The 23,155-nt window shown below is 34.3% G+C and overlaps 2 protein-coding genes across 10 annotated transcripts in view; both read left to right on the top strand.

The window, feature by feature from the left end:
- The first annotated feature begins 4,732 nt into the window (after positions 1–4,732).
- On the top strand, positions 4,733–14,196 carry LOC110384171 (protein lin-28 homolog). Of its 2 annotated transcripts, none has more exons than XM_021345318.3 (5): positions 4,733–5,195; positions 10,720–10,850; positions 11,562–11,719; positions 13,143–13,263; positions 13,475–14,196. In XM_021345318.3, exons 1-5 carry the CDS (start codon positions 5,156–5,158, stop codon positions 13,553–13,555), a joined length of 531 nt encoding a protein of 176 aa, XP_021200993.1. In that variant the 5' UTR covers positions 4,733–5,155; the 3' UTR covers positions 13,556–14,196. The 2 variants fall into 2 exon arrangements, with proteins under 2 accessions (XP_021200993.1, XP_021200992.1); XM_021345317.3 differs by having other exon boundaries at positions 4,736–5,195; positions 11,562–11,734.
- A 2,757-nt stretch (positions 14,197–16,953) lies between these two features.
- Positions 16,954–23,155, top strand: part of Sif (still life) — an 80,445-nt gene continuing 74,243 nt past the window's right edge. For 2 of the 8 annotated variants that reach the window (XM_064034123.1, XM_064034129.1), the window contains exons 1-2: positions 16,955–17,105; positions 17,554–17,712. The gene's annotated coding sequence lies outside the window, so the exon portion shown is untranslated. Of the gene's footprint in view, positions 17,106–17,553; positions 17,713–23,155 lie in introns of all 8 variants that reach the window. The other 6 variants (XM_064034124.1, XM_064034127.1, XM_064034125.1 and 3 more) reach the window with 5 other exon arrangements.

The following is a 23,155-nucleotide window of genomic DNA, read 5'->3' on the forward strand; positions in this document are numbered from 1 at the left end:
ATAAGAAGGATACGTTGCCGTCTAATTAAAATAAAATATTGTTAAAAACCTTTTTTCATGATCATGGTAAGCCAGCAAGAAGCAGAAACTCAATCAGAAAAGAATAATGCGCAACTTAAATGGACATCAAATACATATCAAAACGAACTATAGGCACAATACACATTTTATATGTTAATATGATTTTAAAAAATATGTGAAGGGTACTCTTTTGACCCATTTAATACCAAGAGTGTTGAGGCAGCTATATCATGACTTTTTCAAAATTTAACTTTGTAATCTTTAATTATATACCTATAATTGGCTTTTTGTTTCTCTATTTATGTCTATAACATTGTTTTGTATAGCCGTTGGTTTTCCAATAAATAAATAAATATTATTAGTTAAATTGTAATTCAGATTTTTTTCTAAAAGGTAAACCCTCATTCCAGAGTGCAGCGTGTGCGCAGCGGCAGCAGCCGCCGCCGCAGCCGCAGCGGCCGCGGCCGCGTCGTGGGCAGCTAACCATGCCGCCGAGATCAGCAAGTCACCGCCGCCCATCGTCGTCGCCAACGGAACTCTCAAACAATTGCAGTATAATGGAAAATGTAAGAAAAATCAAGTTCATTTTAAATTGAAATTAGGCTTATTAAATAAGCACTTGTTCATGTCAAATCATATTGGACAGCACCTCCAAAAGAATTTTTTAACTTTAAATTACACTAGACAGTACCCCCAAAAACCTTTCACCGTTTCTTAGTGTTATGGCTGAGATGAAGAAACAGTAATGAACAAACTTCCCAGCAACACGGTTGTCTATTGTAATTAAATTATTTAATGACATTGATATATTATTATATACATCCAAAAATAGGTTAAAAATAGATTTATTATTATGAACGAGCAATTTTAAATTGACAAAATAATTATATAAATAAGGTTTACGCTGGAAGCTACTTGCGGTTCTTTAAAAATGCCATGGAATAGGGAAGCACTACTTTTTATAATAGCTAATTATATATTTATCATGCTCATATCCTATTGTTACGATGACTTACCTTCTTATAATATGACAAATTTACTTTTTCTGTCCTTATTTAAATGGCTTCCATCAAGAAGATTGGTATTCGTTTCCAATAAGAAAGTATGTTATCTACTTGCCATAAAGAACTTATAAGATTTTCTATAATGGAAACATAATAAACTATTTTTAATATGGTTTATTGTTAGTATGGAACTGTTTTGTTTAAATGTAATACATAAATTACCGGCCAGTGTTAGCAAAATATTACAACAATGTCGTAGCGGTGGCGTAGGCTTGGCGTAGCACAGTCATAAATATTAAAGAAGTCGATGTTTTAAATTCTTAGTTTCGACAGTTTAATTAGCAATCTTAAAAGTGATATTTTGAATCCAATTCATGAATCTTTGAAACATCGCTCATGGTTTATTCAATCAACAATGTCATTGCTTGATCTGATAAGACTCGATTTGTAATAAAATTTTGTCTATTGAATAAAATCATTTTGGAAAGGTTATCATAAATATATTGGAAAATGTCTAAACTAAATAGATTATCTTTTCCTGATTGTAATATTATTGAGAGATTATTTATAAAATATTAATCTCATTCTACATTCTTGGCACCAGCACCGTGGTGTTTTTCGTCTGTTCGTAGGAGCGTGTAAATAGTACTAAATATGGGACATAGCAACTCATTATCGAGTTATATTATATAATTCAAACTTAAATACATTATTACGTGTTTAATCTTAGAATAGTTTGAGATAGTCTTTTGTTTTAATAGACATATCTAGATAATCAAGTAAACGATTCGATATTCAAACCAGTCAAGATGAAAGTGTAGGCGATCGAATTTAACCCAAACTCGAAATGAGAACGAAAGTAAACCAGAACATACCTATTTTATAAATATTTTAGGGTGCCCGTAAGCACCACCCCTCGCTGGGAACGCCTTTTAAAGAGAATTAACATAATGCATTGGGGTCGCTTGTAGGATACTCGGTCCACACTGTACTCTATGGTCCCCGAGCCCAGCGTTTTAAAGTTCCGCTGTAATAATACAGATGGCGGTACGACTTAACTACGTCAATGCCATCTACAGTTAACTTAACAAACTAACAAATTGGAAAGCACACCACGGTTTATAATTGTATAAGCTTTAAACGCTAGAGGACACTTTCAAGCTGGTTTTAACCATCTTTACTTTCCCAACGAATATTTCAGCTTTTGGAAACGAAATTTTCAATTTGTTCAATTTTTTTCCATTATTTGTGCTCAAAGCTACTTTGTTGGTAAATCAAATTGATTTATTATAAGACGATAAGAGAGATATAATAAGACGTTTCGTTCAATATTTCGTACGGAGTCTACTCAAAAAGATAGGTTAGAGGACGTTACTGTCAACGTTTTCCAAATGTCGTTCATATACGACAATTTTCTCACTACATTTTTCTTCGTTTTAAATACAAGTGTGGGAAGTATGCGCCTACATAGTTTTAACTAAAAGTCTACGACTTGTTGGTTCGTACTTCTAGTAACAACATAAATTGCGCATTAGTTGATACCAGTAGGTACTGAATAGGAAAAACTGTCCCTACCAAATGTTAGAACATTTGAATTATTAATATTTCTTCCAAGTTTATACGTTGTATTTGATTGACCTCTATTGTGGACAGAATGCTTAGAAGTAGCTGTTTGGTAATAATCTTTTCAAGGTCAACTAAATAGATGTTTCTTCAAACCCTTATGATTTACGAATTTATTACTAATCGTGTTTGTTAAGTTTCTGTTACAATATGAGTCAGATTTCTAGGAAGGGAAGTAACAATCGATTAATCAGTCCGTTTTAATTTACATAGAGTATTAGAAATTAAAAACTTTAACTAGCTTTTAGCTGGGGTGAAAAGATCAGTGAAAGTGAATACGACAATTGGTAGAGTTTCATTATTTACAAAACTTGTTTTTCTTGTGAGATAGCCATTGTCGCATATTGTTGATGCATAATCATATGTGGATTAGATCAGTGACAATGGGTTCGGGCCAGGTCGTCAGCATGTGACGTGTCCAAAGGGGACTCCTTTAACGGTTGGGGAGGATCCGTCCAAATTTCGCCAAACCTGGGTTACAACCGAAATACAGAAAAGCAAACGTGAAATTGTCACACTAATAACAATGGACATGAGTCTTAGTAATGAATTAAATACAAATTCAGAGGGGATCAGTGATTTAAATAATCAAATGACTCATTCAATGATCTGTTTGTTCAACTTTTTGAGATCATGGGATTCTTAATTTTGAAATGAAAGTTATCTCGACTGGTTTGTATCCGTTTTTGGCATATCACAATCCCTTTATCCATTTTTTTCAGAACATCATAGAATCATTTCACATTTTAGAAAAGAGGAAAATGCCGCCGCCATAATCTTCTATTTACTTATTTTACACGGTTCTCACAGCCATTAGCAAACATGTTTTGGTTCAGAGTTGAATGTTTCTAGTAATATGCGTGGAAAGTCTATGAATGCGGTTATTCGTTTATGAGTATCTGAGTAATTTCTGTTGAAATAAACAAATGAACATACAAATAAAATAAACATATACAAAAATAGTGTTTCGATAGATTGCGTTTTTGAGACAAGATATACTTATTTAAAGATATTTTACAGCAGACGACACTATTTTCTGTGTCGTGCACGTCTGTAACTGATTTATTTACACAGGACTAATAATTGTAAATTTATATCTGCATAGGCAATTGTAAATAAGTTCTTGATGTGCTCTAAAAAAAAAAAAAGAAAAAAAATATTGACCAGTTTGAGAGAGATAGTTCATTCAATAAAACTGATTTCATTGAGTGTGTATCAGTTCGTCGTCGAGGTATCCGGAATAGATGCACACATGCCACGGACTCGGATGCGAACTCTGCATTCCGATCAAAGTTGTCTCCCAGAAGCTATGTTGACACACAAGTTTTGATACACGTTAGTTTTAACTATGCAGCTAGTTTAAAATTGTATGTGAACTTTGGTTTTACATAAACCATCGTATAGTTTAGACTCTGATTGAAATGAGTAAGTCGAATTTTTGGAAGAACACTATGTTTCTTTGGTAAAACTAAAGTACTCGTGTGTATGTACAGTAGACCGCACATCAGTGGTAACTGTCATGCACCTTAACGCAATAGTAATAAGTACGATTTTCCTATAAAACTGTTACCACTGACCTGAAGTTGACTGTACCTATTTGAAAAAATATTTGTTAGTTCTTAAATGGTATATTTCATTCCCATAGGCCACCGTGCATAAGGGTTTAGGAGCAATACGAAAATTTATTGATTCCGTAAAACATAGATGTGAAGTTACATTTTAAAAACTCCATTACGAAATATCTCTTTTCTAATTCTTAAAATTTCCTTCCATTGTAGATTATTTGAGAGAAGTCAGCAAACGATCAACGACTCATGTTTTTTCAGTCAATTAGTTTGCATACAGGAAGTCACAAGTAAAATGTTACGTAACGTTGTTTATTTTGGTTATAATTCTGAAAATACAATAACAAAAGCATTTATCGTTGAAGGATATAAACAAAAAAAAGGCTTGGAAAGTTGGTCATTCCCAAAAGATCCCTTCTGCGGTCGGTTGTTCGCGGCTGCTATTGAGTATATTTTTTGTGAGGCTTGGAGATGTTGGGTGTTGTGAGCATGTGAGGTAGGTAGTAGAAGCCGTTCACCCTGCAGCGCGCTCGCGTCGCAGGAACGCTCCACGCTGCGCTGCCCGCCGCCGCGCCAACAAGTGACACAATTTGGGTTGGGGTAAAGCGGCCGGCGCTTTCGGGCGGTGTACACGTTTCGTTAGCTTCTCTATTTTAAAAACTACTTGCTTGACGATATCCGGGAAGGGACCGACCGCATCACCGCGGCGTCGACTCCACACCACTGTCACTCATTTTCGATGCAGTCGACCTGCGTACGCGTCGTTGGTCGCTTCGCGCGCACGCGCGTCCGCCTTTATGCACTTAACACATTTTTATAGTTAAAAGTTTTAAACGTGCAGAGGTAAATGAACTTATTATAAACAAAGTGCCTTTTTCAACCAGAGGATGTATGTTACGAAGAGGTGATATTTGTGGTGCCAGTTGATAATTTATAGTTACCATGAGCGGGAGGGAAGGCGGAAATGCAGTTCCCTCTTCAAGTAAGTACACACTTAAGATTACTTTTCTTTAAGATTTAAATTATTTATCCTACATTGTGACTGTTTACACAGTTTTAAAATTATAATAGATAAAGGCGGAAAACACAACGAGGAAGCAATAAAGTCAAAAAGCTGTTTCATGTGTTGGAACTTGACATGGCCCTTATCGAACGGATGTATTGTACGCAATGCCCAGGGAGGCAATCACAAACAGTTCATCATTGAAATTATTCAAATTGAGGTTAATAGAGTCTCGTTTTACTGATGTCACACATATGTGTGCCATGTTTACTGGGTATAAAGTTGATCAACAACAAGATATACTAATTATAAATTCGTACTTCCTAATTAGAGAATGTCTTGTATGGTATGACGTCATTTTATACGCGATAATTATATTTTTGGTGAACCTGTATAATAATAATTCAAATTATTTAAAGGACTACAGAGTTAAAGAATTTAACTGTTAAGTTTAATTTGAAATGAATTAAAAACAAAGTGCGTATATTAATGAATGGACGTAGAGAAGTCCTTGTAAAACATGAGTATCAAGTATTGAATTGGAAACATGTGACGTGAACATTTTATCAAACAAGGTCTACGCATCGAGCAGTTAATTGTTTACTATTCCTACGATACCGTTTTAGTTGCTCGTATGCGTGCTGCCTGCGACTTGGCGCCGTTGCGCGCCGTTTTCGACTCTAACAACACTCTTATAAGCTATATACTACCAAAATACTTTCTATTTATATTTATCTGTGTGAGTGATAAAAGCTTGAATGTGTTTAGGTAAGCCGACTGCATTTTAGAAGGACCTTAATCTCGACCCCCACTCCTCTTGCACTACGTGTTTTTGTCGTCGACATACCAGAGTTCTAGTGAAGAACGCACTATCGATATTTTTATGCTGATTAGAAAATTGTTTACCTTATTACGCAACAATATTATACGGACCGAGGTGTTGTAGCACATCCTCAACATGCGCACCTACCGCTGATAGGTACCTTTTGGGCGCAACTTTACGTTGTGCGTCGTAGTTAATAGTAGGTACTAAACAGGAAATTGTTTGTTACTCTACAAAGGTTACATTTTTTTTCTCGATTTAAGAAATTGATTTGTTTGTACACATCGCACCTATACACAAACTCAGAGACAGCATTCTGACAAACAGGAATTATCGTAGAGAGTTATTGAAGTACCATCCGGAATTTTTAGAAAGTCGATGTAAAGTGAGGTGACGTCCCTACGGCAGGGTCCGAGTTCGTAACCAGTCAATTAAATCCGAATGGTGGTACATTCGGCTGTCTCTTTCTCTCCTAGTTCAAGATACCCAAGCACAAGCGCCACTTGACGATGATTCACGTTCAAATTCCATACCTACGATTGATAACAGCAAAAAGTGATGAATGGTACAATGTTTTAGGTCATTTCATTTGCTTGCTCGACATGCGTCCTACTATAATATCGGTATGCGTTTTGTTTACTACACGTGCGACTCATTCCATTCAAATAATGAATGAGCATTCGACATACATATGTATGCTACTTTTTTATATCCTAATGTTTAACCTATATAAACTTCGTTTTACGTTTCTAGAAAACCATAATATGAAATATTTAATATCAATTACAATAAAGTCTCTTATAAACAAAAAAATACTGATGGTCGTTCTAATAAAGCATTGCAACCTGAACTGTCATTAATAAAAAAAATACAACTAACCTAGAGGCGTTTAATTATCTAGAAAAAGATAATTTGTTTAAATTAAGCCATATTAATAAATAAATGAAGTGTCAGCATCGACCCACGCGTGTCAACAGGCATTGCATTTGATCACCGAGTGTCGATCTCAGCGTGTGATACTAATCGGCCCATTGGCCCGCATTGTGGGGCACAACACTATCAAAACATAACATTCACATCCTAATAGAAAACCCTTAAATGCGAGAAACTTTGAGAAACGCTTCAAACTAATCTTTCATTACAATCCAATTGTTAGAGATGCTACTGCATTTAGCACCAATATTTACATTTATCAAAAAGACAACACTGTTATACCTACTAATTTAGAAATACCATTGAGAAATATGACAGATACGTAATACTCATAAACTGAGACAACAGATGTGTAGATCAACACGTGTTCGTTTATTGACTACACTTTATTTTCATTCATAGAACTGTCCTTTACCTCAAGACGCTAAGAGAGGATAAAATAATAAAACATTATTTCTTAAATAGGTAGGTATGTTAAATAAGTTTTCAGATGTAAACAATCATTGGAAAACGTCATCTGGATAATAAGTATTGTTTGCAACAACTCTATGCGCACGTGCTTTAAGACAATAAATAGTTTTATTCATAGCTAGCTATTAAAATAAAAATGATTCCTGCAACGTTTCATAACAAATTCTTTGTATAGTGTACATAGTATTTACATGTTGTAAAGGTTCATAGGTATGTATAAAAGAAACTAGTCCTGAAAAAAAAATATGTATTGCTCTTGCGTAAAATTTTCGAATGCAAGACTTTTTCATTTGTATTACCTAAATATTTGAAAAATAAAAACTTAAAATGTCAGATCTGAGTTTCTCTTTCTATGATGTAGCATTAAATTATTTTTTATATGATATTCTATTTAATTTAATAAGTTTTTATTTATTTAAAAAAAGTATCTGGATGGGACATCTTGAAATTAGATCCTGCGATGTGTCATGTCTCAAGACTTTGACAATGAAAGGACTTTCCAAACCCTCTAGCCGTCAACGTAAATTATTGTAACAAGGCATGGGGTGCGCGCGAGCAGCAAATGTTCCACTTAAAATATGCGTAGAATTTCCCCTTCCTGCTTTTAAAATACCACGAGCTTAAATTTAAATTTCAGTTAAAAATAGTGCACCTAATCGCTTTAGGAACTGACAATAAACCAGTAACGTCACGATTTCTGTCCCGTGTTTTGTTATTAACGTCGAGCAGCTAAACATTTTTCGTTATATTTAGTTGAAAGTGGGACATTTTAATCAGTCCGTTGCACAACAGTCGTGGTAATTTGATACGAAGTAGAAGAGGCAGAGTAATGGTTAAATATTTGAAGAGGCGCGTCGGTGTTGCATTAGACGAAACAGTGTAATGCATCTGTTGCATAGAAATTCCGAGGCACGTTGAGGTGTAGCGTGGAATGTGCGTAGTTGTGGCGGGGCGAGGCGCGGGCGCGCGCACCATGCTGAGTAAACAAAACTACAAAACAGGCACATAGTACGCCAGTCGGATGCGCCCGAGTGCTACCTCACGCGGTACATATACGTATATAAATAACGTGCGGCTACCGTACGCGCACTAATACCATGTATTGTAATGCACACACCACACTGCAATTTAACATGATAACAACTTAATTTCATTGTAACAATCAATAGTAACTTGTTTTACTTTTCAAAATGAAAGCTTTTAAATATCGAAGCTTTCGGGCAAAAGCCATGTTTTGAATTATTGTAACTATTTGAAAACAGTTTTTCGAAACTTGTTAATAACAGCAGTAACGAAACCTAACTTACGAATTTTTGAATATATGAAAAAGCGCACTGGTAAATTACATATCGTTTAAAAGCAATGTGAACATAGCTCTTATTATTCTACTAAAGAAGAATTAATTTATAAAATAAAAGATTTTCATGTTTATTAGGATCTGACCTTTGCCCAGCAATACCAAACTTCAGTAATTCATGAACGAACATACTTACTTCTTTAAGAGTTACCCTGGTTATTAATTTAAAGCCTTTAAGAATTTATGTTTGTCATATAAACATTGACTTCACTTTAATAAATATTTAAATACTTTAAAAACAAGTCTCTACACAGAATAGAAAACATTATTTTGTAACGGCAAACAGTTTGGATACAAGTTGATTTTGGTTTGTATATTAAAAATAAGCCTCCGATTGAATTTTGTTAATATGTAGCATGTTCAAATGGATCCCACGTTATTAAAAAACAAGTCTAAAAGCTTTCTCATTAATGTGGGATAGGGAATAATAAATATTGAGTATGGTAAGCAAGGTGAGGTGGTGCGGCGGCGGCGAGGTGCAGTGTTACGGCAATGAATGAAAAAGGTACCAGAAACTTAACCTAAATACCGAACATTCTTCGAGTCCCCGCCGCCGTCGCCACGTGTGCTGCCACCACGCTTTTACCGCTGCCGCCGCCCGAAATAATATGCTTAGCTTACATACCAACACATGGAAATGTATATCGAATTAGCAAACCCACCAATAAATTCTCATATAACTAACATTTGAGTAAGCCTCCGCGATACTAACGCTCGATTGATGAGAGAGCGTCGTGAGAACTTTTAGCTTGTTTTATTTAAATGTTGGTTTGTTTGCCGGAGATTGGACCCATATTATACATATTTATAAAACTCTGCTACAAGTACATGCTTTAGGTAGGTCACGATTACACTATGTGTAGCTGTAATAAATTAATATTTCAGTATAAACAAAATATATAATCTTGACATTAAAAGAATTGATAGCCCCGTTTTTAATAGGTGATGAATAAAAAATCAACTTCGGTATTTGTACATAAGTCATTCACTACTGGGAATTAGAGAAAAAATAGTAGGTGCTAATCAGTGTGAGTATGAGAATCGTTGTTTGTCATCTGAAGTATTTCCGGATATTTTTAAAGTTATTAGTCACTACATATACTCGTATAGGTAGGTATATGGATTTTTTCATTAGAATCAGTGTAACATTAGGTACATTACTCATTGATGTTTTCTATGGAGACTTCACTTCCACTATTCAAAGATATTCTCCATTTTAATTTGCTTGAAACTTAATATGTTTAAACACACGTGGAATTAATAGGCATAGTGTAAAAGGAGTTGTCTTTTATTTCATTTGGTTCCCACGTTTTTATTTTGTTGTCTCGGTGCCCGATAAGGGGAACGTATACCCTTTCTTCGTCAAGTATACGATTGTAGGCCCTTATTTATTGCTTATAGATTTCCGAACGTTAGAATGTCTATGCATGCATTTTAAATGTAAGGTACAACCCGAACAACGACCCACATAATGCAATTTAATTATCGTCATTGGATTCTCTATGACCTTTTTATTAGAAAAATGTAAATGCTGTTTATTCTAGTATTTTTTATATTTTTGATAAAGCTAATAGATAAAATATTATGCTATCCGGAAATATGGCATCGCACAGTTTGGATAGGTAGATATTCATATTATACATGTTATGTTCGACAAATTTATTTTAAGCCCCCTTGAAATTACTACGTCTCTTACGAAAATTAATGCATAAAGCCTGTAATTTAAATCGAAGTCCTATAGAGCTTTATAAACTGCGTTTAAGACGCAAACTTAACAGTTTTTTTTTGTAAGGGACTTAGTAGGAAGTTGAAGAATTATTTGGTAGTTTTGATAACAGGTAAATGGGGAGCGGTGCGCGGGCGCAGGACAGAGTGGTGGTGGAGCGTTGCTAACAAAGTGAACTGTACATTGGTTGCAGGTGCAGCGGGCGCGAGCGGCAGCGGAGTCACAGGGGTGACGCGCCGCGGACGATGTAAGTGGTTCAACGTCGCGAAGGGCTGGGGGTTCATTACCCCTGACGATGGCGGACAAGATGTTTTTGTACACCAGGTGATTGTTATCATTTTATTCCTCGAAACGTGCACGCAACGCACATAATTTTAAACTTAGATGTGACGCAAATTCGAATCGTAGGTTGTACTGTTAATAAAGCCATTCCATTTACGATACGCTCTACGATAGTTAAAATAGTAAAATAAATCTATTCAGAAAAAATATTGTGGCGTATCTAGCGGTTGACCCGATAGTGCGCTTATTTGTTTGCTCGGCTTATCAAGGCCGGATGTTTTTTCTATACATTTGCGCCACCAAACTTGTACTTCGTTCGGCTGCAGCGACGCTAGCGGTAAAAACTTATATTAGGTCAAGTCTATGTTACTGGATGCCGATAACGTTGATTTTTTTCTCAAAAGCGATAAGTAAATTTATAGCCCATTGAAGGGACCCACAGTCAATAATAATAGTTAGCATAAAGTTGTTATTTTTATACCGAACTAGCGAGCCGCCTCGCAGCACCGCTGTCGCACGCACAAATATTATAACTTTGTGGCTTACACTATATCGACTTTATTTGCTTTTACAATTATCAATAACCTTTCAAAATTGTGCTTAAACATGAAAACAAATTACTACGTATAAGATCTGTTCGATATAATATATGAGCACATACACAAGCTTTTTCTGTGTACTGCTTTAGTTAACAATTTCATTTGTAAAATTCGAGAAACGTATGTGAAAAACTGTGTGTTCATTTATTTTCAGAGCGTGATCCAGATGCCAGGCTTTCGATCACTGGGCGACGAAGAAGAGGTTGAGTTCGAGTGCAAGGAGTCAGACAAGGGGCTGGAGGCGACACGTGTCTCCGGGCCCTCGTCCGTGGACTGCCAGGGATCACATCGACGCCCGCTCTCCAAGAAACGGTTCAGAAAGATACGGTAATCTTTGCTAAGTAGCGTAGAAGGAAGTACCCAACGCCTGTATGTATGAACGATACTTCCTTGCTTGCGGACATTGCTGACCAAATTATGGGCATGATGAATCTAACCACGTTAGTCACTGCAATTGTGGAAGAGGAATGATATAATATCCAATATTCATGCGCCAAGTTGGTAGGAATGAAATATTGCAGATAACTTGAATAAAAACTTTCTGCACTGAATTAGGTAGCAATAATGGCGCCCAAAGCCTATTCTGACTTGAGAAGATCAGCCATCATATAATATCTAAATCCTGAAACATCCGCAAAACCAACACATATGAATATGAAGTCTTGTAACATCTTTCATCTTGCATTTGATCCAGTAGGCTATGTATGTAGTGAGACACAGACTAGGTTTTAATAAGGCCACGTGGTATTTTCAGAAGATGTAATAGGATAGAAGTGGTTGGTCTAAAAGCAAAGTTATGATGTAATTCATAATGAAATAATACATTCAGATTATCCAAATAGGTAAAGGGCTATTTGGCCATTATTAACTGATGTCAAATGAAGGCAAACACTCAGTTATCAAGCCATTAAACTATTTCATGAAGTACCTAATAGTCAAACGATAACCTATTGAAATTAATATCGAACGATTACGAAATAATTTGACTATTTAAATGATGTTTGATATTTTGTTACTTGCTAGTTAACAACAGCCGTTATATAATGACTACCTATAGTGAAACATCCACGCGGAGTGAATCAGCAATAAGTACATTTGTAAGACAATTTATGAAACTCTCAGATTTCTTATAATTTCACAGAATATCTAAATGCTTACTGGTAAAAGTGTCAAATACTAAATCAGAGGGTTATCGTATTCTCACCATGGGAAATTGTCGAAGTTCAGAGCACATTCATATTCTGAGAAACCACATTGCATAGACAGAAACTAGATAAAATTCTATTTTGAGCAATGTGAAATAGATAAGGGTCGATCGTCATATTTTTTTAAGTAATTAAAACGACGTGTTTTTTACTTTTAGTTTTGATTTTTATGAACCTTATAAATTATAAATGTCGGTAGAATGACACATAATGATAGATACATCCCCCATATACCATGACATGTATTCAAATGAAGGTGATCAGATTTATTCCAAGAACTACTAGCGTAAAGATTCAATTTAATAAATATTCGACTGATGTCACCATGGAGTAAATAAAATTTATACCTAATAGGTATATTTTTTTTAAAAGCATGTAGTTTTCTGCAAGGGATAAAGACATCCCTGTATGCTATAAGGGTCATTTTTGGTTTTGCTTTCGTTTTTATAGCTAGCAACGCATGCACCTTTTGATTTTCAAATATAGAAGTTATCAAGCTTCAGTTTTAAAGAAAATGTTCGATATTACAGTTGCTACAACTGTGGCGAGTTCGCTAACCATATAGCTGCTAAGTGCAGCATCGGCCCACAACCAAAGAGATGTCACAACTGCAAGAGTGAGGATCACCTCATTGCCGATTGCCCAGTAAAGGTAACAACATTTTTATACAATGAAATACTTTAATAATCAGAATACATATGTACCTAATAACTAATAAGGTTCACGAAATTATTATTTGAAATAAACACCTTCAGAAGCCATAACTGCCATAAGTGGTTTGGGTACTTTAATGGCCTCTTCATCTGTGTGGTAAAACCGTTTGTTTTACTGTCATAAAATAATAATAATTTTCCAATTCTAGGTGGAAAAGAAGAAGGACGAAGGCAAGAGTAGTTCAAGCAGCTCCCAGGGCGGGCAGCAGGACAGTCCCCCGCACGCGTAACTCCATCACGTACTATATTCCAGCACCCGGCGAAACTTGGACACTTTCTAACGGCATTTCTTCGCTCTTACTTTAACTATGTTATGACGTTTCGACAACTTTAGACAAAGCTTATTTCCGTCTAGATATTCCATTCCAAATTGAAAGGACCTAATGGAATTACCAGGTTTTACTTCAAAATATTTTCAAGCGACCACCATCATCTGATGTTAACATTATAAGGACACATCTACCTCACTATAGTTACAGATAAACTATACAAATAAGTACAAGACTGATTGGTACAAATCCATAATTCTAGTACAAACTATACAATATTTACTTTTTAAATAATAATTTTAATGATAGTAATTTTACAATCTAAGTTTGCAAACGTAACGTAAGTACAAATTTTATGTGTTCGAGTGACCTTAATTCTTTTACGTATATATTGGTGTTTATCCAAAGTTAAGTGTGTGTTTATTTTATTATTACTTTGTTGCTTTATTATATTATGACCAACTTTATGTTAATTCTAGCTCATAATTAAGAAAACGACAAGTTAGAAGTATTACAACTGGCTATGAAATAACATAAAATTGTAAGGGTCTTACATACGCTTAACTCGGTGAAGAAGTAATAACTTGATACCTACTAAAATCCTAACAAATAGTACCATTTAAGTGTAAAATCCTGCATTGTAATCTAGAGTACAAAACCTTTAAGGTAAGAGTAGAGCCCGCATATACATACGCTGCAAAATAGAATTTAATGTAAGCCCTTAAATATTATATTAGATGGTTAGCTTAGGCGAGAAAATAAATATCATTTTGTTTGTATATTTTTTCAGATAAATACAATGTAAACGTTGAAGTTAATGTGCCAAAGTCAAATTAACATTGTTGCAATAATTGTAGAAATATTATAATTAAGTGTAGATTCAGTACGATTTTCTATTACTTGCCCTAAGCATACGAATTACGAATGCTATACTTTATACAACAGATAGTACAAACTACGATAATTATTTTAGATTAACTTTGCCATGTATAACATTTGCGACTTAGTTTGCTCAAGAGCCTAATCATAATTAAGTAGAAAATCGCGAGTATAGTGTGGGTACTTAAACGATCCTGCAATCAGAGTTTACCAAAAAAATCATTATTGGGTAAGAGTATTCAAACGCAGATTTGGATCGAATGATGTACGAGTAGTTTGACTCAAACATGATGAAGGCATTTTCATATGAAGCCAGTAGGGTTATTCATAATTAATGGAGTTATTTTGAAAATAAGAATTTGTCTGTACGGTAAAGCATCAGTAAGTTACTCGGGAAACTAATGCGGTTGATACAGAATGGAAATTGTAAGTTAAAATCTGTTACATTAAGGCATTCCTATCCAAAGAATTAAAGCGTTGTCCTATAACTGAGCTCTGAAGCACAAGCATTGTAATTAGAAACAATTATTTCAGTATCCTGTTCATAATGAATATTTTTGCTATTGCAGAATATCCTACCCATCGATGTTAATTGAAGACTTTGTTTTTTACACACAAAATCTTTTTAGGTAGGTTTAGATTCACAATAATAAGGAGTAATAATCTACCTCAATATTTATGAATATGTCTTAGTTATTGTAGTAAAGATATTTTACTGTATTTGTTTTTAGGTTATAAAACTGACTGTCGTAGCGCCAACGAGTTATTAAGATCACTTAACATAGGCCCACTGAAACTGTCTCTTGCACTTTTCTTATTAAATTCTATACATATGTACGAATACTTCGTCTACGGTAATTTTAAGGAGCAAACCACATACACAGGTAATGTACAATTTGTCTAGTTAAGGAATAATTAATGTGTAATGTCCGCCTGCGTTAGATACCAATGAATTTAAGATTTTGTTTTAAGATTTTACAATTTCGTAGAACAATGTTCGATAAACCATTTTTATCGTTGTTTTATTAATACTTATTAAAATAACATAATACTTGTGTAACACGACAAAAAAGGCTCAGTTTACAGTGGTGCCTCTGCATTTTGATTAACGGCAAAACAATGTTTGTATGTTAAAATACCAATGTTTACTTTTGGATAGAAATACAATTGAAATATTGAATTGTAGAGTCGTAAATAATTTTTAAATTAAAAATGTATGCTACATACTTCATGATTGTATGCACCGGGCACAGAAGTTGGAAAAATACTTAAAAGTTTTCAGATTACAATTTAACAAATTGTACAATAATTTTCTAGTAACTTACATGTTACATACTATATTAACAAATAACATCAAATTGTATGTCATTTATTTTTAAATTGCAGTTGAAAATGATCTGTGTTCGGTGACATGCGCATTAGACAAGAATTACAAAAATGAATTGTTCAACATTCAGTTTAAACACTAACATGCTTCTTAAACTTGACCTACATATTTCAATAACAACTGAAATCTTATCTTGTCTCTAAATAATTAATTAATGAAACACTTAAATAGTTAATGGTATGTAGTAATTGTAGTCGACATGACATCACGGTAGCGGCAGATCGGTTAATAGATATTATTCACTACGGGTCTTTTTGCATTTCATTTTATATAGCAGTAGTTATAATATAGTTTTAATTTATAAGATTTAATGAAAGACTATTTGCAAACATCTACCTCATAATTTAATTACGTTAAATAGAGTTTATTGATAAGTTAATTAACATTTATAAATTCTAGCAATTATTTTTTCCATAATTATATCTTTGCTGAATGCCGAATTTCTTTCTTAGAGTTTAAATTTTGTTTTTTATTATTATTCAAAGAAAAATAAATCTAAAAAAAATGTTGTTGTTTTCTTGAATTTCCAATTTTTATACCTTTTCATTTTAGTAATTGGACAGAATAATAACTCTTACAGCATAAAAAGTTATACTGTACATAATTTTACACAAAGCGCACACATTAGACATGATGGGCATTAATTCAAAATTAAAATCAACAAATGTCAAAGACAAAAAGTTAGTTCATGTCAAAGTTATTTAAAAAAACAAACTTGCACCGAACCGAACGTCGAACATACGTCAGTAATTTTTTACTCAAAAATTGATTTCCAAGTTATTTCACTTAATTGACTGATTTAAAATTGAATACCTTATTATAAGTAAATTAACTACTATAAATGTGACCGTACCCGTAATTGCATCTACGTAATGAGTTTCTACACAAAATGACCACGAGTGAGTGATGGTACGGTCCTTGGAGAGAGATGGAGCGGGGCGCGCGGGGAGCGGTCGGCGCGGAGCAGAGATGTCACGTTTTTCAGCGAAGCCGGGCGAAGATGGGCGCTCGGAGGATGCAGTAGTGCGGGGCTCCCTCCCCCCGGCCCTGCGCCCCGCGCTGACGTAACGCTGCCGTGTCCGCCGCCCGCCCTAGTGTGTGCCGCGCCGCGCTCCGACCGGGCCATCACGCACGCCGCGCCCTGCACGACATCAGTGCTAATCACTTGACGTTTCCCATTTTTGCGCTCTGGTTCTGAGCTTAAAAAGTGAATGAGGTGCATGATAAGGTTGTGCATACGTTTATGTACGTCCACTAGCTTTTACCCTGTTTTGTAATTGCCGTAAACACTCGACACCGCCCTTAAAGGCCGGATGCATCGGTGTCATTCTCAAATGAGTTATCGCGTTGCAAAATCTCGGTTCTTAAATTTTTCTAAGGCGTTGGTAGTTCATGTAATAGAAGATTGGGGGTCAATTTAAATGATAATTAACTAACATTTTGTGTTTCAGTAGAGGATAGGGGTTTTAAACAATTCCTTTTAATAAAGCGTAGTAGGGACCCAAAATGCACAGGAGTATTGATGTTATTTGTTGTATTGAGATCAGTACATGTTAGAGATTTTGAATCATTTGTAGTTATAGCAAAAACGTAGCATTGTTTACAGAAACAAAGTATCAAAATTAAGCAAAAAGATCAATTAAACTCGGACTTTTAGGGGCAAAAGAGATAACTACACGATATTTCCTTTTAGGTCTCATGATATCCGAAGTTGTGTAACATTAAACAACTAAACGGATAGTAAAATCTGATCGATTGTGTGTCAGCAGCGATGTGTATCAAATAGACCAGCAGTCAGCTCTATACACAGTATTGATAGTTGGATTATAGTTCCGATTGATATGATCCTACGGTAAGTTAGATGTGATCGATCCTGACAAGCGTATGTAGTGTAAACATTAAGCTTTTTAGTGATTAGAAGCATCATTTACTGCATTTTATATCTTCGAGCTTCCCAGAACGAGTCATCTGGTGACTGCCTCGTGCATACCATCATCCATCTTCATTGTAGTTTTATTTATTCCAGCATCGATGGCCTTGAATTAAGATGAATGTATTCGTTATTTTTACAAATGTATAAGCAGCTACAACTCAATCACTCGAACTGTTACTTCAAGTGGTATAGCTTGGGTATACAACATTTGTAGTTCAAATGCAGCGGTGAATACTTTGAGAGCATCGAGATAGCTAACATAATATCGATCTGTATATAATTAAAGCTAAATATTTAACTGTTTAGAGGGGAATAGGAACATCGGCTGTGATAATGGTATTGAACATCACGACTTGTTGCACTGGCTACTGTCACGTCAAGCGAATTGGGCTAATCGATAACTGGTTCATCATCTTTTATTCTCAAGTTAATTCACATTTATGTGAGTAACAAACAATCGTTGTTACTGTTGATATATATTTTAAATTGTGAAACCTACTGTTCATATTTATTTTAAACGTAACTATATTTATTTCTTTATAGTTATATCTTTTTATAACTGAATATAACTAATTTCTTTCTATTTTTTGTCGTATTTGCTAACGTATTCTAAATTAAGTTTGTCTATATACCTACCATAGTAGGTACCTTTAATGGCCACATAAGTTTTACATCGAATGACACATTGACGTTAAAACTTTTTGAAGGTAATAGAAAAGTTTTTCAAGTTAAACTTCCATTCCATTTACGAAATTGGTTGGCAAAGGTCTAGCTTTGGCTGCATTTCACTCTTGATAATTAGACTTAGGTGCACTATGCGGTGATGCAAAATTTGAGACCTTGTACCTTACTTGTAGAATATATAATTGTATTTTAAATACTTTCAGTTTTAAGTTTATCTTTACAATTGTATTTTTTTCTATGGATTAAGGTTCTCTGAGTACCCTGTACTCCTACCATGTTGATATATTTTGAATGCGCCATCTGCCCATTAACTGCGAAACTAAGGTAGTACAGTTTTGGTTTTTACGGATGTAGAGGTCGCTACGAGCAACTATTAATGGCTCGGTTGATCTGAATGATGAAAAGATGGTTTGGGTCTTGTTATGATTTGAAACTGATAAGTTTAATGACATCTATGTACATACGAATGAAATACAAATAAATTAATTTTCCCTAAAATTCCCTCAGTATTCTTTTAGGAATACAAATGTTTGAAATAGATCGATTCATAAATAAAAGCCTTAAAAGATTGACTGATTGCATCGAGTGCAATGTAGACAGGCTGAAGTATCCACTATTCTTCCGAGTAACTTATTTAATGCATAGAAATAGAAGTTTTCTTAGTCTTGCTGAGGAATTACTCGGTAACTGGGGTATATACTAGTTCGATGTAAGAATGATGGTCTTCCGTAGCACCTGGCTAGATGTTATTTTCGCGTATTCAGTATTATATTCCATTATATAGGTACTTATGTTTATTCCATATAAGTACATATGCTTGTAAACATTCTCATCCCTTTTGTTCATACCTTTTATGGGCCACTTCTTTGAACCACACAGAATAGTAGGTCTGACTTTGGTTTTATAGATTTTCCCCTTCGATGGGAGGATAATTAATTGACTACTTACCATGCCATTGACTACTTACCATGCCATTGACTACTTACCTGTGCACATTTCATTCAGTATGATACTCCTACAAAATCGATAAAATATTATTTTGTTTTATTATTTTTATAGGTAAAAACGATACGAAAATTATTAGAGTACTGTAGCGCGTAGCGCGCTATTGACCAGGACCTCGGAAATATTAAAAAAAAAATCATCAAGAACTTTAAACTTGGTTTATTTGGCTCGAAGGCAGAAGTGACAACTTTAATATAAACAGGAGTATTAGAAACTGTATGTTACTTATCACATTTAAATTTCTCTTTAAAAAATATAAGCAACTAAAAATATAATAAAGAGATCACAGGGCATCAGTTCCTCTTCATTATTTATAGAATAATGTATACAATAAAATATTGCATTTTTTAAAATTACTTTTTGTTAGGTCTAAAATATTAAAATGTCACATGCTTCTAAGTTCTAAAAATATTTAAAAAAAGAACTTGTGCTTCGATTCGATTCGTGTTAGATTTTGTGCTAAAACATAATTACTTCATCAAACCACATACATAAATATCATCCATTCCATTGAAATTGGTCCAAGGTAGAAGAAAAGCTAAATGTTACTTTCAGAATGATCTCGAAACGTCTCATTTTATTTAGCAAAAAGTTGCCAGTATGTTAATGTTAGTTCTATAAGCTTTAGTATCTGTCAAGTTACATTAAAAGTAATTTGATAGTTTTTGCATGAAAGAGAAACATTGATACATCCATCAACCATACATAAAAAAATTGCGTTTAATATGTTATATCAGTAGGATCCACTGAGGACCTAATATTCTACATAATCATAATAATATCAATACATATTATGTACATTGTACATTTGTACTTTTGATCGCTCTTTTTCGTTTTAGAAGTCGTAATAACTACTAGTGTGAAAGCTCACACTAGCGAATTTTCGCGCATATCAAAACCGAACGTAAACACGCGACCCACTACACGCGGAAAAAATCTCTTGCTCTGTTTTTTTTTTTGGCATGGCATCTCGCAGTTTAGCCTAGGAGGCCGTGTATTGCTTAACCGGACTTTTCCCTGTGGATGCCTAGCATGAAAAGCCTCCAGCCAGGGACTCTTTTGCTCTGTTTTAAACGTCACCTTTTATACCAGTGCTCTTCGATTGTTGGCTGTCAGTGGCAGTGCGAATCGAGCAATGTCGCTCGGAAAAACCGAAGGGAAAATCCGCTGGTGTGAAAAAGCTTTTCTTGTCTTTTGACATGCAAAATTATTAACGTTTTATACTTATTAAATAATATAGGTACTAGTAATTATATCAAGACATATTTATTATTCTATAAAACAATAAGACCGTTTAAACTTTTGGTTACTTAGAAAGATAGAAATTCAAGGAATATATATTTTTTCTTAGATAAAAGTACTTTCATGGCTTTCAATCAGTCGTAATTCACGTGATTAAGTTGCAATAACATATTTATCTTGCGCACGACCATTATTTCCAATCATGTAGTTGTTTACAACTGCATCGTTATTTCCTATACAATTTTGTAAAAGGAAGGTAGTTACAATATTATGTCGATATATTGCGTGCTCTCAAACGTCAATCTTACTTACTTTAAAAAGCCATAATTTTCAATCGTTTTGGATTTATTTACCGCTTTTGCTATTCACCTTTGCCATGAAGACTGAAACTTTAACGTAAAATTTAAAAGGGGTCGATAAGTTATGGTATTATTTGTAGTGAGAAAAAATGAAAACAAATTACAATACCTGACCTAAATTTAATAAACCTGAATAAACGCCTAAATTACATTGCATTATTTTGGAAACAAAAAATAGTGCTAGAGAAAAAACCCTGCAGTGTATATTGATGTTTTAGATGAGCACAGGAGTGAAATGATAGGGCATTTGGGCTTAGCCTTGCGGAAATCGATACTAGTAGCCAGACCTGCAACTCACACATATTTATATCTACTCGTATAAGCGAAGAAATTTGAAAGGCTGCCTCGTAAAATGTATCCACCTCTGTCTACGTAGGTATTCATAATATTCGGTCATATATTGCTGTATTGCCAATAAAATAAAGTAGTCGTATTTCAATAAGCGTTCATGCGACATTATTTGTTATGCCTAGAGATTTTAATTCGACTAAAAATATATTTGCTTCTTCTTAATAGTGCACTCAGTAAAATCTATTTTTACTCGACTGAAAATCATCCCATAAATAATTAACTTGATGAAACAGACGTGGGTGCATCACGATTAGCCAGTTAATTAATATATTCTTGGTAAAGTACTAACGCTCAATGTCAAACGTGATAAACCAAAAGCAGAAGATTTACCCATACATTCAACTCAGGTAAATTTTTACATTTTTCTTTTAATTAGTAACAAAATTAAAAATATTTTCAGCAACTGTTATTATAAAATAGGTTTGTTAAGGCATCTGCAGTCAAATAATTCAGTCTTCAATAGAAACAATAAATTCAATTCATACACCGCGTTAAAAATGTTGCTTTCCTCAACAACTTTTTGTTATGTTTTAAAGCAACGTCAGTTCGGACAAAATGTTATTAAAAATTAAGTACTGAGGACAACGTTGTGTGTTGACAAGGGACATAAGAACAGCTAATCCAATTCATTTGACGGCTTCCCTACACTACCCGGCTGTGCAGATTATGATAAAGTATTTATAAACTCCGTGGGAACACTGTGGTCGATACTTCGGTAGTTCACCTACAGTTAATAGTACAAACCTAGCTAATTATCCATGACAAGTTACAATGTTACGACTGTTGCCAAAACATTTTCAACCGCGTTCGATACTACTGATGTTGCGGGTTCATGGTTGACAAATTGGAATATCAAGTGATATGTTGCCAAGCCATCGCCTAACGACGTATTAATGTAATTATAAACCCTTAACTGTATGTGATTTAAATGATAATCAGCTGCGTTCTTCTTAGCAAACCAAAAAGCCTATGACAGATCATCATTGAGCTTCTTTTTGTTTGGATAAATTATCACTTCACACTATAAAACAAAATGTCTGTCGCTGTCCCAATATCCCTACGTATGCCAAAATTTTTTAAACTACGCAACGGATTTTGATGCGGTTTTTTTTAAATAGATAAATTGATTAAAGAGAAAGGTTTATATTTATAATTACCATTATATAGTGGAAGAATACTGTTATTTTTAATTTTAGCATTGCACACGTGCGGAGCCGGGGCGTATCTATGTATTATTTATTATCTATTTGTATGATTTGGTTTTGATTCAATGGCAATCTTTTGGATTCTTACACCCATATTAATTGCATAATATTGTAATTTTTTAAGGATGATTGATTCATTGCCAGTTGGAGTTCGGTTAACCATCCATTTAGTGTTACTGCTGTCCGATAAAGTTTGGATGAAATGAACTGATTGTTAGATGGTCGAAGCAAACGTTGCATATACGCTACCTTTGGATGCGATGCCTAATGGGAAAGTTTAAATTAAATTTTGCAGGCACAGCACCGTACTACATCAAGTTCAATTAACGCATTAGGTTTAATAACTAAATTATATGTAAACTTTTATCAACTGAATTTTTGATTGAAGAATGCATTTTTAAGAGGTTAGTATGTTTGGTATAACTTATATTCTATTGTTTATGTACCTAAAAATGTTATATTTAAATGGTTAATCTGCATTTCTTTCTGAGGAGATGGCCAAAAGCCACACAGAGT

The sequence above is a fragment of the Helicoverpa armigera genome, chromosome 4 (genome assembly GCF_030705265.1).
Source record: "Helicoverpa armigera isolate CAAS_96S chromosome 4, ASM3070526v1, whole genome shotgun sequence".
NCBI classification, from domain to species: domain Eukaryota; kingdom Metazoa; phylum Arthropoda; class Insecta; order Lepidoptera; family Noctuidae; genus Helicoverpa; species Helicoverpa armigera.